The sequence below is a fragment of the Rhagoletis pomonella genome, unplaced genomic scaffold, assembly GCF_013731165.1.
Source record: "Rhagoletis pomonella isolate Grant_MI unplaced genomic scaffold, Rhpom_1.0 Rhpom_scaffold_00016, whole genome shotgun sequence".
Taxonomy (NCBI): domain Eukaryota; kingdom Metazoa; phylum Arthropoda; class Insecta; order Diptera; family Tephritidae; genus Rhagoletis; species Rhagoletis pomonella.
In genome coordinates this window covers 4128985-4144015 of record NW_023458570.1, presented here as the reverse complement: position 1 = coordinate 4144015, position 15031 = coordinate 4128985, and the positions used below count along the sequence as shown (strand labels likewise).

The 15031-nt window shown below is 35.7% G+C and overlaps 1 protein-coding gene across 1 annotated transcript in view; it reads right to left on the bottom strand.

Moving 5' to 3' along the window:
• LOC118749434 (neural-cadherin-like) overlaps positions 1-15031 on the bottom strand; it is a 201473-nt gene that overhangs the window by 142729 nt on the left and 43713 nt on the right. The window contains exon 5 of the mRNA XM_036484236.1: positions 6704-6945. Within this exon, the coding sequence (XP_036340129.1) occupies positions 6704-6945 (242 nt within the window). The remainder of the gene's footprint in view (positions 1-6703; positions 6946-15031) is intronic.

The following is a 15031-nucleotide window of genomic DNA, read 5'->3' as shown; positions in this document are numbered from 1 at the left end:
AGTTTGAAAAAGTAGACGACTTCGTTTATTTGGGAACCAGCATTAACACCAATAATAATGTCAGCCTTGAAATCCAACGGAGAATCACTCTTGCCAACAAGTGCTACTTTGGGCTGAGTAGGCAATTGAGAAGTAAAGTCCTCTCTCACCATGCCTGTGCTGGTGTATGGCGCGGAAGCATGGACAATGAAAGCATCTGATGAGGCGGCTCTTGGAGTTTTCGAGAGAAAGATTCTGCGAAAGATTTAGGGACCTTTACGCGTTGGTGATGGCGAATATCGCAGACCATTTAACGATGAGCTGTATGAGCTTTACAACGATATAGACATAGTGCAGCGAATTAAAATTCAGCGGCTCCGCTGGCTTGGCCATGTCGTTCGGATGGACAGAAACGCTCCTGCTCTGAAAATATTCAACGCGGGCCGCGATGCTGGTAACAGAGGAAGAGGAAGGCCTCCTCTGCGTTGGAAAGACCAGGTGGAGAAGGACTTGGCTTCACTTGGCATTTTCAATTGGCGTCAGTTAGCACAGAAGAGAAATGACTGGCGTGCTGTTTTGGACTCGGCCAAAATCGCTTAGGCGGTTACAGCGCCAAATAAGAAGAAGAAGAAGATGTTAAACCATCTAATTACACAGAAGACAGTTTGATCAAACAATGTGACCATGTAAGGTCCATATAAGGCATCAACACACATGTGCGATTCTGATGGTGCGAATCTGTTCCGAAAAAATTACAACAATGCCGCAACTATTTATTGGAACATTCACAGCTCTTCATTTCGTCGTGCCGAAATGGCAGACCTACGCGTTCGGAAACGAAAAAGGTTAATAGGCGGGTTCTGTATAATTTACACAAAAATTAACGTAAGAAAACAAAACATCTTGATTGTTCAAAAGCAAAGAATTTGATGAAGATTTTTTTTTGTTTGTTTATAATATGATGATGATATTTTTCACTGCGATAGCATCGCACAGATGTGTGCGTAATGGTGTTTTCGAAGTGGTAAATTCTGTAGCATAAGAAAGGGTGCGGAGGTCGAGGTGAACACGAGCCAGCGAAAAAACAATATTGTGAAATTTATTAAGGGAAGCAGTCTACCGGATATCCGATCGGATATCCGAATCCGGCTGTTATTTTTTACAGGATATCCGGAATCCGGTTATCCGGCAAAATCTATATCCGGCACATCCCTAGTTTCATCCCTAAGGACTAGTCCTAGTAACAATAGGGGGTATCCGAGGGCTAACGTAGGCTGAGTGCGAATTGCTGCAAGTACATTATGTGAGTGGTTATGTGACGCCATGCCAGTACCATAAATTATTTAAAACGCTGCAACGTTTTGTGGGATACGGTTAGGTACTTGTTGTGAAGATATTTACGCATAAATATTTTGCAAATGCTACTCTATACAAATAAATACAAAGCATATACGAAACGAGTAAATCTGTTAAGGATCGAAAGAGATTTAAAGAAATCGATGGGTGGCATTGTGGCTGCAATGTGTAGCGTTCATTTGGGAATTTGTAGTAGATGGAGTATTTCCTCTGCAACAACCATTTGATTTGGGGAATTTGAGAAGTTGAATTTATTTCGCTTACAAAAGCGGTTGCTATGGATTTATAACTACTTAAGCTGTTATGTGAGTGAGGTTAGTATGTATGCATGTATTATATAAAAGGGAATATTATGATATATGCATATATGCATTTATGTATGGATGCATGTCTGGAAATAATAAATAAAAGTATACTGGAATTTATTTGCAAAAAGGAAGCGTCAGGGAGGAAGGATTTAGCTAACAATACAATACTCAACGCTTGGATTTGACTTTCCCATTCCTCTTTAAGCACACAATATTACGAAAGAAACTCCCCCTTTTCTTCTTGTTTGGCACTGTAACCGCCTAAGCGATTTTGGCCCAGTCCAACAATGTACGCCAGTCGTTACTTTATATTACAGGTGCTATAAGGGGTCAAGGGTATAATCTACGAAAAATCAAAAAAATTATATTTAAAAAAATTTTGAACTGTATTTTAAGTGTTATAAATTTTTACCAAAGGTCCTATTTCGAACTTCGAAGGCCCATATCTCGACTTCGAAGGCTAACTTCGAAAAACGGAGAAATTACTTTTTTTACTTATGACTCAATCTCTGGAAAAAAATTGTTTTGGCCAATACCCAGAAAAAAGTTGATTTTGCCATATTGCGTAATAAAATAAAATGCCTATCAAACTTGGGCGTACAATATTTTTGATTCTTATTTCCCCCAGCCACTACGTATAGATAATTAATTCTAAATTTTTAGTTGTCCGAGTTGCTGAGATAAGTTCTGAGATGATGAGGTAAAACATAGCTGACGATTCATCCACACTTTAATTTTACAGTTACATATTCCTTTAATTAGTAACCTAAGCACCTCTCTCTTAACTTCTTCACCTTTGTTAATTAATTTTATCTATTCTTAGCCTTACTCTTACTCTGGATAATAATATATTACCGTTAGTTAAAGTCTAAAATAAGTTTCAAATTTGTAATTTAAGTGGTAAATGTGTGAAATGAAAAGACTAAATGTCTTACCGTACATCTGTTATAAATAAATAAATAAAAAATATTTTATTTTAAAACTAAAAGTAAACATTTTTTTCCGAGAGAAGCATTCAATCACCTTAATCTGATGAAATTAAAAAAAAAACAAAAAATAAAAAAAAAAAAAATAAAGAAAAACAAAAACAAATAATATACAAAAAAAAATAGAAACGCGAAGTCTAAATTCGTCTTTGGTAAAAAAAAACAAAAAATCTAAACAAAAAAATAAAAAAGTGAAACCTGAATTCGTAATTGATAAAAAAATGAAAATATATGGGTCATTCCATAAAATATTTACACCTCAATATTTTTTTTGGGGTGAAATATATTTTTTTACATTCTTTATTCAAATAATAAGTGTCTTCTTGTTTTCGATAAAGAATGTAAAAAAATATATTTCACCCAAAAAAAATATTGAGGTGTAAATATTGTATGGAATGACCCATATAACAAAAGCGAAACCAGAATTAAAAAAAAAACATAAAAAAGGGAAGTCTAAATTCGTAATTTGTAATAAAATAAAAATGCAAAATACAAAAAAAAAAATAAAACAGTGAAGTCCACATTCGTAATTGATAGAAAAATTATGATATAAAAAGAAGAACAAAAAATAACAAATACCAAAAAATTCAAAAAGTGAAGTCTAAATTCGTAGTTTAGTCTCCTCCTGGTGGGCTTAGGAAATAACATTTTATGTAGGCTAATTACAGGCGTATTTTTTATGCCGGCCGTATCGGGCCATTTCGAATTTTTGAAATATAACTTAAAATTCGTGATCAGTGGGCCCAAAAATCATAGAGTAACAAGTTTCAAGCGAATCCGATTACCTTGAACAATATTGTTCGCCATTTAAAATTTTTAAAATCTCATTTCAGATTCGTAATCACCGATACCAAAAAACCCCCTGTAGCAAGTTTAAAGCCATTCCGATAAGATTTCGAATATTGGCCACTTTTTACCGTTTGCTGGCCCATAGTACATAGTAATGTTTTCATGTCCCTTTTAATGTGTTTTGAATCTGTACGATTTACGAATAAAACTAAACAGATTTTTGGGTGTCAAAGAGCACGTCGCGGCCAATTGTCTCATACCTAATTTTTACAAAGGCGGGGCAGAAGCACAAAAAGTGTTCCACCGTCTCATCCTCTTCAAGGCAGGGGCAAATGGAGTTGTCATGTGCGCCTACCATATTCACGTGTTTGTGTCACGTGAAGTGACCAGTCAGCAGTCCAACAAGTTTTCTGCAGTCCCGTCTGCTCAGTGAGAGCAAAAACTAGGCAGACCTTTTGAGATTGAAGGGAACATGAGCTTTGCCCACCTGCAGACCCTCGATGCCTCCCAGTCATTTCTGATCAAAGTATTCTTCCAATTCCTGATCGTAGCTCCGATGGGATAAGTGGGGAGTGCTAAAACTCGTTGCAGACCGATGAATGCCTTGTCTGAGCCAACTCTGGCCAAATGGTCAAATGTCTCATTACCAAGTACTTTCGAGTGGCCTGGCACCCAGAGTAAAGCAAGTTCGTAATGTTGCCAACATAATTTAGTCGAAACTTGCATTGCCGAACTAGTTTCGAAGTAGTTAGAGGGTTGTCCATTGCCTGAAGTGCAGATTGGCTGTCACTGCATACACGTAAACTCCTTCCCCTCCACCTATTTTCCACCAGTAGTCCATGACCTTAGCGATTGTAAATACCTCAGCCTGGAAGACCGAAGCATACTCTCCAAGAGAAAAGTGAAGCTTATCCCCTTTAACTTCGATAAAGACCCTGGCCCAGAGTAAGTTTTGGAGCCATCAGTCAAGATTCGACAATGTATGAATCCAGGCTCAGTACTGGTATTAACACAGCATTCAACCTCCGGGAACTGAATATTATAGAATCTCTTCAACAAAGGAAATGGTTGCGTAATATCCTGTGACATTGAAAAGACACAAGTGCTCAGGTCCCTGTCGCCATCAATTTCTTTCTCGGAAATAACGCATATAATTTTTATGCGCTTTACTTTATATAAATAGCTTTTAAATTTGACTCATCCTTATTATTTTATTTTTAAGCAAACATTTACCAAACCAATTTGAGGTGATTGAACATACACCAAACAAGTATAAGCCTGGCTAAAAGTATTCAATAATTCTAATTTATGTATAGAACCATCCTGTCAAGTTGAGTTAGCGGTGAATCACCAGCACTTCATATGAGTAGGTTGAATAAGGAGATGGATAAGCAACAAGATTTTACGGGCGTGCTTAGATCAGTGGTTACCATTGCTGACTTTGCACATCGATGTTGAGGGTTCGATTCCTGCTGAAGTCTAGAGAAAGAAGAGGAGATGCGGTGATCCTGATCTTCGAAGTAGCAACTATAACCTCTACCGCTTAAACTTTGTTGCTTTTTTAACTTTTTCTAACAAAGACATTGTTGTACAAAGCTCAATAACATAGTTAAAAGTAGTAATAGTAATAAAAAACACCACTTTTTATAGTAATTTTAAATATCTAACAACTACATAGTTACACATACAAGTTTTGTTGTTGTTGAATAGTAAAGACCCAAAAAAATAAGGAAAAAACAATTTTTACGTACTTATGTTATTACGGGCCGTCTTTTTTTAAGTAAGTTTTAAAATTTATCTGCACTTTAAACACAAATTTTGTCATGGAAAATGTGTCTGAAGGGCAGATAAATTGGAAATGCTTGAAAAAAACGGCACTGCGGATATTTTAAATTTAAAAGTGTTTAAGGGAAATGGATGAAAATCATTTACTTACGCTCGATTAAAAATGTCATACAAATAGTACATCTGTAAATACTGCACACATACACATTAATGTAGTGTTGACGTTGTTAGAATATTTTAAGACTAATCCAATGTACAAATAAAATATTTATAAAAGCTGAAAATTGGTTTTCATATGTATATGTATGTATGTATGTATATACATATGTACATAAAAAGTTAGGGTGACATGAAATTGTGACCTGTAAACAAGATAAGGTGAAAATGCGACAATGTTGAATCTACACACACACACACACATATGTATACGAAAAACTGCACAAATATTGTATTTAAATGAAATGTGAGATTGAGAAAAAACGAATTTGTTAATATGTATGCATGTGCTTATGCGTCCACATGTGGAAGAATCTAAGCGTTTCAGAAAATAACATGCATTCTACTAAATGACTATAGGCCGTTTGCACCATCTCTGGTTAATTTTAACACCCAGTTCAGCATCGTTATCGGCTCCCTGCATATAACACCGATAAAGCAATCGATTTGTTCAACCGGAGGTTTTTACCTTCGGTTACTGTTGATCAGACATGGTGCAGACGGCCCTAAATGAGTGAAAGGAGCATAAGACAAGGAATGTATGTGTGTATTTGCTAGATGTATGAAGGCAAGAATATGTAGCTAGTACATAGGCAAGTTCTTGCACTTATAATGGGATGAAATGGTTCATACGAGAGACGGAAGTTGGAGTGTATGTACATAGGAATAGTAATATTTTAAAGTTGTATCTATGTTATGTTTGAATGCTAGTATATGCTTATAGACAAGTACGAAATGATGTTTTGGCGCCGAGCTTTTTGGCTTTCGGAATAATGGTAGCACCAACACCAACAGAGCATTACCACCAACGCTACGAATCGAATAACTAGTGCAACTTAAAACATAATCTCTTGTATTGGATTTCGCTAAGCGCTAAAATGGTAAAGAAAAAATTATTAAGATGTTTTTCTATTTGCAATATGAAAACAAGATTACGGATTGAATAAAAAAATTGTGACTAAAAAACTTTCTAATTCTATGCATTCGAATTGGTAATCAAAATTTGGACACAAAATAGGAAAAGGCCTACGATGCAGCTATTGCATGCGAGCAGTAGCGATGCTGCAACTAGCAGGCAGTATGCAACGTTGGTTAATTACTACTACTAGTTTTATAAATTGGCAACACTGATTACGTTGAATTCTTTTTGCCTTCATGCCTGCTGTTATTTTTGTAGCTTTGGAATTCTGAACATGCCGCGCCGCTCTGTGCATAAGATTTGCAAAAGTTCTTTCGTTTTCCTGTATTTTTGTTTCTCGTTTTTCATATTCAATGTATGCTTACTCAGTATGACCAACAGGCAGACCAATATGGCCGCCAAGGCGCCCATGCTCAACTTCAGCGTCTGTCCCTCCTGCACCAATTCACAATTCTCGCCCCAAAAGCCATCCGGACAGATGCAACGGTAACGCAGACGTGGCTCTAAATTGATGCAAGTGGCGCCATTGAGGCATGGCAAGTCCAGGCATTCATTGCGATCCATACAACCCTTGGCGTCTGGCGACATAACGCGTCCTTCGCCACAGCTACAAAGCGTCGACGTAGAGTATGAGTTGTAATATGTACGTAGCCGTTGTTGATGAAAGTTTATTTATTTTTTGATGATTATGCACAATTTATTGTTGTTGTATATTCAAATTTATTTTATGCAGCAATGATAGTTTGCGGTGACGACGATGGTGGCAGTTGTGGTGGTGGTGGTGGAAAAGATATACATACATACAATTTATTTTTATGTTTAAATATTTAATATATGCAAATGCTTATATTTTCAATAAATTATGCTTTTAGAAATTTGCATTGAAATGAATACAAAAGCATGAATACGATGATTTTTGTTATATGCTTAGGGTTTCACATGTGTATGTAGCAAATGGTAAGAGTACGAATAAGGAGTATGCGTTTGTGTGTTTTGCATGTGATGTTCACCAATCTGGGCACATATGAAAGTGTGTTGGCTTAAAATGTACATACATATACATACATATAAAGTACATCTTGGCAACACAAAGTATTGAGCACTTGAAAATAGAAAAAAAGAGATAAAAATAGTTCTTGAAACTGTCAAGAAATTCAGTTTTCATAGAGTGTTCTTATTGTTCCATATTAACAATTTGATATTGTAATCACATACAAATACATACATACATATGTATGTATTAGGGTCGCCCAAAAAGTTTTTCCCCGAAAACAGTATAAATATCCATCGAATATAAGAAGACCCGTATTTTTTACTTTGAAATCGGCTAACATTTAACCGTGGCGCCGGGACTTTGAGTTTTCATATATTTCACAAGGAAAATAGATAAATTTTTTAATGGAACTGATACAAAATTGTTAAAAATAAAAATTTTATGATCGAATAACAATAGTACCCTTCAGAAATCTTCTAAAAATAAAATTATGATGCATATTTAACATTAACAGTTTAATAACTAGTGGAGCTTGGAAAAACATCGATGTTAATATACCTGTGGATATATTAGGGTGAATGACTCGGTTTTCCCAAACCGATTTTAAATATTTTTTTTTATTTTTAAGCGGTTTTTTTTTGGATTTTAGATTTTTCGAATACCGAGTAAACCGTATTTTTTTTGTATGTAAACATTATAAATATTTACAGCCCGATTCTGTGCACTTGATAAATTAAAAATTTTTATAAGTTGGCAATTTTTTATTATTTATCAAAAATTGGGATTCTAGCCTAGAAATCAAAAGCTCTTTCCTTGATGAACTATTAAGATTGAAAATACTATTGACAAGCGTTTACAATAAGAAATTTCATGTAAAAATGATCAATTTTCCGCCAAATTCTGTGTTACCTTGATAAATTATTTGTAAAGCATTTTTATCGAGTTAAAGCTCCCATCGCATTCTGTGTAAATATTTATAAAATAACAAGTAAGAAAGTCTAAGTTCGGACGGAGCCGAACATTAAATACCAGGCGCAAGTATTAAATATATGTATTCCACCTTTCCGAAAACTAGCGCTACGTGGTAGGCCGGTGATTTTACCCCTATTTTAAACACCTTCGATAGAACGTTCACTTAGATATAATGACATAAATTTATGTAGTCATATGTGTCGGCCGCTGTGGTGTAGTGGTAAGCAGTGCGCGCTTCCACTCCGCAGCACCTGGGTTCAAACCCTGGTCAAAGCAACATCGCAAAAAATATAGGAAAAACGTTTCTCATAAAAATACAATCGCCGTTCGGAGTCGGCGTAAAACTGTAGGTCCCTCCGCTTTGTGTGATAACATCAAGGCGCACGCCACAAATCGGAAGAGAAGCTCGGCCAAACACTAACATATGTGTAGACGCCATTCTATTATATTATATGTGGGCGAGATCACGCCCATTTTGCAAAATTCCAAACAATGTTACTTGATTTCAAGAGATTGTTGTTAGTATCAATTGTGAGTAAATTAGAGTCCTTAAATTTCGGAATATTAAAGTTTCAAGCATTTCTGAAATTTACCGTTATATGAAAAGCGGCCGCAATCTTAGTCTAATTTCAATAATTTTCAACGCTTTGCATTTATGTGGCAAGCACAATAACCATACCGAGTTTGGTACAAATTGGTACAACGGTTAACGAGACATGTATATGATCATAAGTAGGCGGTGCCACGCCCATTTTCCAAAATTGTATCATAAAAGTAGGTATTTCTTGGTAATGAATTGTTGAAAGCATCAATTTTGAATAAATTAGGTTTAATATTTACTGATTTGTCAAATATTTCGTATTTCTCTAAATTGCCGTTATATGGGATGTGGGCGTGGTTATTGTCCGATTTTGAAAATTTTCGGCCATTTGGTATGTTGTACCAAGGTCAACAACTATGCCAAGTTTGGAAGATAAAAAGCTCTACGATTCCCTAATGGGGGAAACTGATTTCCACCTGAGTATAACTCATTTTATTTTCACATATGAAAATTATGAACTTAAAACCAAAAAAGCTCTTGACTGCCGGTAGGTAGATGTCGACCATAATTCCGTGTGTCGCCGGTTCAAATGGCGGCACTTACAGTATTTAAATTATGGAAACAAATTTTGTAATATACAACATTAGAGTTGGAAAACTATTGATGGCACTATCGATAGTATCGATAGTTTTTGACTATCGAAAACATCGATGGGTTTGTAAGCACTATCGATAGTTTTCACTAATAAATACATTATTCAGTAATGGGCGGCATACACGGTGCGTCTGACTCGCGAGTCGGTTGGGATGTGTTTGTGAAAACAAATTTGTGTTAGTTACACCGACATGACTCCTGGACTGACTGTGAATGATTCAACTGTGTGTAGTGAAAGGCGAGTCAACACGTACATAAATGACTCGGGAGTCAGACGCACAGTGTATGCCGCCTATATAAGAGTAAAAGCCGGAGGTACCGGCTTTATCTTGTGAGTCGGAAAGGATATTTGGCAAAGTAGGGCAAATCATTTCATTGATAAACTTTTGTTCCTTAACAAAAATATGGCCATTTTCAATAAATGTTGTTATGTTTAATTTTTGGACTTTTTAATCAAAACTATCGATAGGACTATCGATAGTGTCGACATTTTTGATAGTATCGATGCTACCGATAGTTGTGACTATCGACTATCGAAACTATCGATGGTCGTTTTCCAGCTCTAGTCGACATCTCTACCTACTCGACTACGGCAGTCAAAAGCTTTTTATACCCGAGCGCACTTGTGAAATAGGGTATTATAACTTTGTTCACATACCGGTAGTTGGTAACAGGCAAAACGTATCGATACATATAGACAAATGTATACATAAATGATCGATTAAGCGTATGACGGATGGTATTGAAAATGGGCAAAATCGGACAATAACCACGCCTACCTCCCATATAACGGTAATTTTCAGAAATACGAGAACTGCGATATTTTAGTAACTACTGAAGATTATTCACTCAATATTAATATTTACAATAACTTTTAGCCAAAAAATAAGAATATTATAAATTTTTGGAAAATGGGTGTAGCCACGCCCACTTATGGTTACATGTGTATATCTTGGTAACCGCTCCACCAATTTCTTCCAAACCTGGTACAGTTGTTCGCCTTGCTACAGCATACCAAATGGCTAAAAATTTTTAAAATCGGACAATAACCAAGCCCACATGCTATATAACGGTAATTTGGAGAAGTACGCAATCTTTGATAAATCAGTAAATATTAAGTCTAATTTATTCAAAATTGATGCTTGCAACAATTCATTACCAAGAAATACATTTATGATAAAATTTTGGAAAAGGGGCGTGGCACCGCCCACTTATAATCACGTATATGTATCTCGGTAACCGTTCTACCAGTTTGTACCAAACTTGGTTATTGTGCTTGCCACATAAATACAAAGCGTTGAATATTATTGAAATCTCAATATATGATATTTTGAAACTTCAATATTTCGAAATTTAAGGACGCTAATTTACTCAAAATTGATACATCCCGGCTTACCGAGTAGCGGTAGCTTTCGGAAAGGTGAAAATCATATATTTAATACTTGCGCCGAGTATTTAATGTTCGGCGCCGCCCGAACTTAGACTTTCTTACTTGTTTGATTTTAAATTCATATTTTTCATATGTGACAATAAAATGAGTTCTATTCAGGTGGAAATCAGTTCCCCTCATGTGGAAATCGTAGAGCTTTTTATTTTATAAATATTGACACAGAATGCGGTGGGAGCTTTTACTTGAGATAAAGATCTTGTTAAAAATTCTTTACAAATAATTTATCAAGAAAACACAGAATTGGGCGGTTATTTTATTGGAAATGGAACTAGAACTTCTTACAAGGCTTTATTATGTTCACCAGGTATAAAAGCTTGTCTTGAAAATATTTTTGTTTAATTACTTGCTATAAATTTTATTCATATATCTGAATACTGGAAAATGTTCCACTGCAGAAAATTACTTACATAGAGCGTGTGTGATTCAGTAACAAAGTTCGCGGCGAGTAAATTTTTGACAACTATGAGGTGATTAAAATTTCAGTATCTCATGAGGCTAGTGAAATTTTTTACAAATGCATAGAAAATTTTAACAATCGCAAAGATTGTTGATGTGTAATTTTTCATTAAATAAAAGCTCAAATTGATGCATTGTAATCAACGATGGTAGATGTTTTCTTAAAATATTAATTTCAATTCAATTTGCAATATTTTATTCCGCATAAATCTGCGGTTATCAAAAATTTACTGCTCTCAAAAAAGATTCCATTTCACACAGCAGATTGGCACAACTATCTCACTATAGTAAAAATATTATTCAACAGCTTTCCCCATAGAACTTTGTTAGGGTGTGTTCACACAGAAAGCAGAGCGGCGCCGAGCAAAGCAAGGCGGAACAAAGCGAAGCTGCTGGTGTCCACACTGAACGAAGCGAAGCGGAGATTTTTTCATGGAATCGGGAAAAATATTTGCTAAATTTTATTCAAAAGATTGGTTGTAAAATTCATTTTTATTTGATTATCTTGATATCTTAATTCCAGCAGCGGCATGAAGCTGAAAAATTTAATAGAAAGTTCAAAATCAAAACCTGCTTTACTTTCAGCTCCAGAAAGGTTATGAAAAAGCTTGCTGTATGAACACTTTCATATAGCCACAGTAATTTGAAAGCTTCAATCAGCTCGGAACGGCTTCGCTCGGCTCGGCTCCGCTTCCTGTGTGGTTGTACCCTAACCGATTCACACGCGCCCATAAATAAAAACAGGAAAACTGAACACAAATGTATCACTGTTTTTTTCCTGTTGTAACAGCTTTCTTATACCATGTTCTGACCGACATCGGAAACATGTTTTCGTTGCTAAACTGGTTTTCGAACTAAAACTTGTGTTTTCGTCCATGTAAAATCTGTCAAACGAAAACCAGTTTTCGCTGAAAACTACTTGAAAACTCACGGTCCACTCATTCCAATCGGTGTCTTCACTAGTTTTTTTTCCATTATTTATCGAAGTGGAAGTCATATTTTATCATCTTTAATACGCCATTTCGGATTTATTGTTAATTGGCTGGCCAAAGTAAAATAAGGATGAAAGTGAGAGGTTGCTAATGGAAAGAAAATGAGGGAAAAACATTTTGGTTTTGTTTTTGTGTAGCAAAACTGTAATCAGAGGATGTAAGAAATGTCAACGAAAACACTAACAGCCGGAATGAAGAGCCTTCAGCCCACAATCCCAAAACTCGTTTTCAAAGTGTTTTCGTTGTCGGTCAGCACATGGTATAAGACTATGCTCAAACAGGCCAATTAGCTGAGGCAATTAAGCTTTAAATTGCGGTATTTAGTTTGGTGTTCACACACACGTCAGCTGCGCAATTAGCGATACGAAATCAGCTGCTGGACTACCTACAGTGATGGAAAAGTTGGTACAATCGTACCTTTATTTAGTTATTTTTATTGACATTTCAATGCATTTTCTGGTGCGGGCATCTGGTCTAATAGCTTACCTCCTTTATGAAGGGGCATACAAATGATACAGAAGGGTGGTCAAAGTAACGCAACTGTAGTTGATTTCGCCAGGTAGACGGAAAATATTTATTTTAAAAAAATCAGATCGAAAACTGGGAGGAAAGTGATTCACCTTTTCTACAACATAGTTTTGTTTCGCGCTGCTCGAAGAGATTCTTTTCATAGCCAAAATTTGTTTAATGTAAGTACAGAAGTTGATATGGTATCGGTAAAAATTGTTATCCTCCTATTTTCTTCATATAGAAATAAATATTTACTTTTTAGGTATATCTATTTACTTTTAGGTAAACTTTTCCGTAAATTGGGTACAATTTTATAATTCAGTTTTCCATCCCTGATGGAATATAAACAGTATAAGAGGACCAGACACACACATCTGACTGCTCTTTGTTCAATAAACGTACCTCCAAGTCAAAATTAAACATACCTAGCAGGGTTGCATAGAGAATCTTACATAAATTAAGGTAGGCTTGATTGGATTTTGGTAGGTTTCGGGACAATGAGTAATTGCTATTTGCTCAAAATAGAAAATATGTATCTCCAAATATTTTAGCAACCTTTTTTACACGAATATTTCACTGGTGAGTTCGTATAACGGCGGCCGCAAACATGTAAATATACCTGATTCCTAAGTACAAACGTAAACCCTTATTATTGCCAATATGCAATACGAACATTCTATCGTCACCTAAAGGTGAAAAGGTGCCAAGTCCATTTTTTTTAATTATTCAGGAGAGGCGAAAAATCGATGTAGTTTCATATCACCTGTAATTCTGCATCAAAAACTCAGCTGTTAAAAAATGGAGTACGCACCTTTACACCTTTAGGTAGCGATATAATTTATGGCATACTGGGACCCAGATTCAAGAAAAGTCTGCCAATGGGCTCGTACCCAACCATATTCCAGGCGGAGGTTTTCAAATTGCTGCTCACTGGCGAAAGTCAAAAGGAATAAGAGATTCAAAGAGATTCATAACTCTTTCCAGGAGGAACTCCGAAAGACCCCTTGAACTTAGAACTCTTACTGGCAACCTGACTGCATACTGCAAGTTAACGTACCGTTTGAATTAAATGGGTCTTTCTGTAGCCACAGACTGTAGATTTTGTGGGCTGGTGAAGGAAACCCCAGGGTATATTCTATGTGCCTGTCCACGAAACATGAATCGTAGACTGATATACCTTGGAGAACGGTTTTCTTCTCCATCTAAAATTTGGAACATGGCATCATTCAAAGTGCTGAGCACTAGACACGAATATAGACGCTTGGGTGTTTTGACGACGAAAAAGGACAGGTGAAAAAAATTGTGAAAAAGGGCGTAAACACGGATTCAACATCATTCCAGAAAAACTCTTTGGGGAATCCGTATACTGTTACACTCGCAAATATAGAAGACCTCGAACATAAGTTTATGCGTCTTTTTTCGCCTTCAAAGAGGTTAACGCGGCTTTCTTGCCATCGCCTATGTTAAGAGTCTTTCTTCGGCGAAATTTTTTTCACGCGTCTTTTTTCGCTGTCATCTTTTGAGCTCGCGTCTTTATTCGTATCTTGTGACGATAAATCTGTTCAGTAAAATGAATCGTTACACGTAGTTAATTTGTTTTTTTTTTACTAGCCGTGTTTTAGTTTTACCAAATGTTATGTTAGCTATGTTTTTGATAAATTTGACAATAAAAGAAAATAAATAGCTTTAAGGAAAGGGAAATTTCGCTTGGTTTGTCAAGCCGCTTGTGTCGTGTTTTTCGCTCTTAAGCACATCTGCATTTGCTGCTGAATATTCAAAATATTATTGATAATTTTTTTCATTCCATCCATCATTCCATCGTTATATGTTCAACTTATTTTAAACTTGCAAAATGTCGGTAACGAATGGAGAGAACACGCATTGTTCGGTCATAAGGATATTCATGTTGACTCCTCATTAGATCCAGAAAATTATAGGAAAAATTTTTTAATTCAAAAATTCTTCAGGTTCATATAAGTTTCCCAATTTAAAAAAATTATATCTGCATTACTAATAAATATAGCCCTTTTCTAATGCTTCAGTAGAACGTATATTTAGTAGTAAAAGCGTGAAGGATTGACTTGAGGACCAGACTGATCACTGACATAGTTGCAGCAATATTAT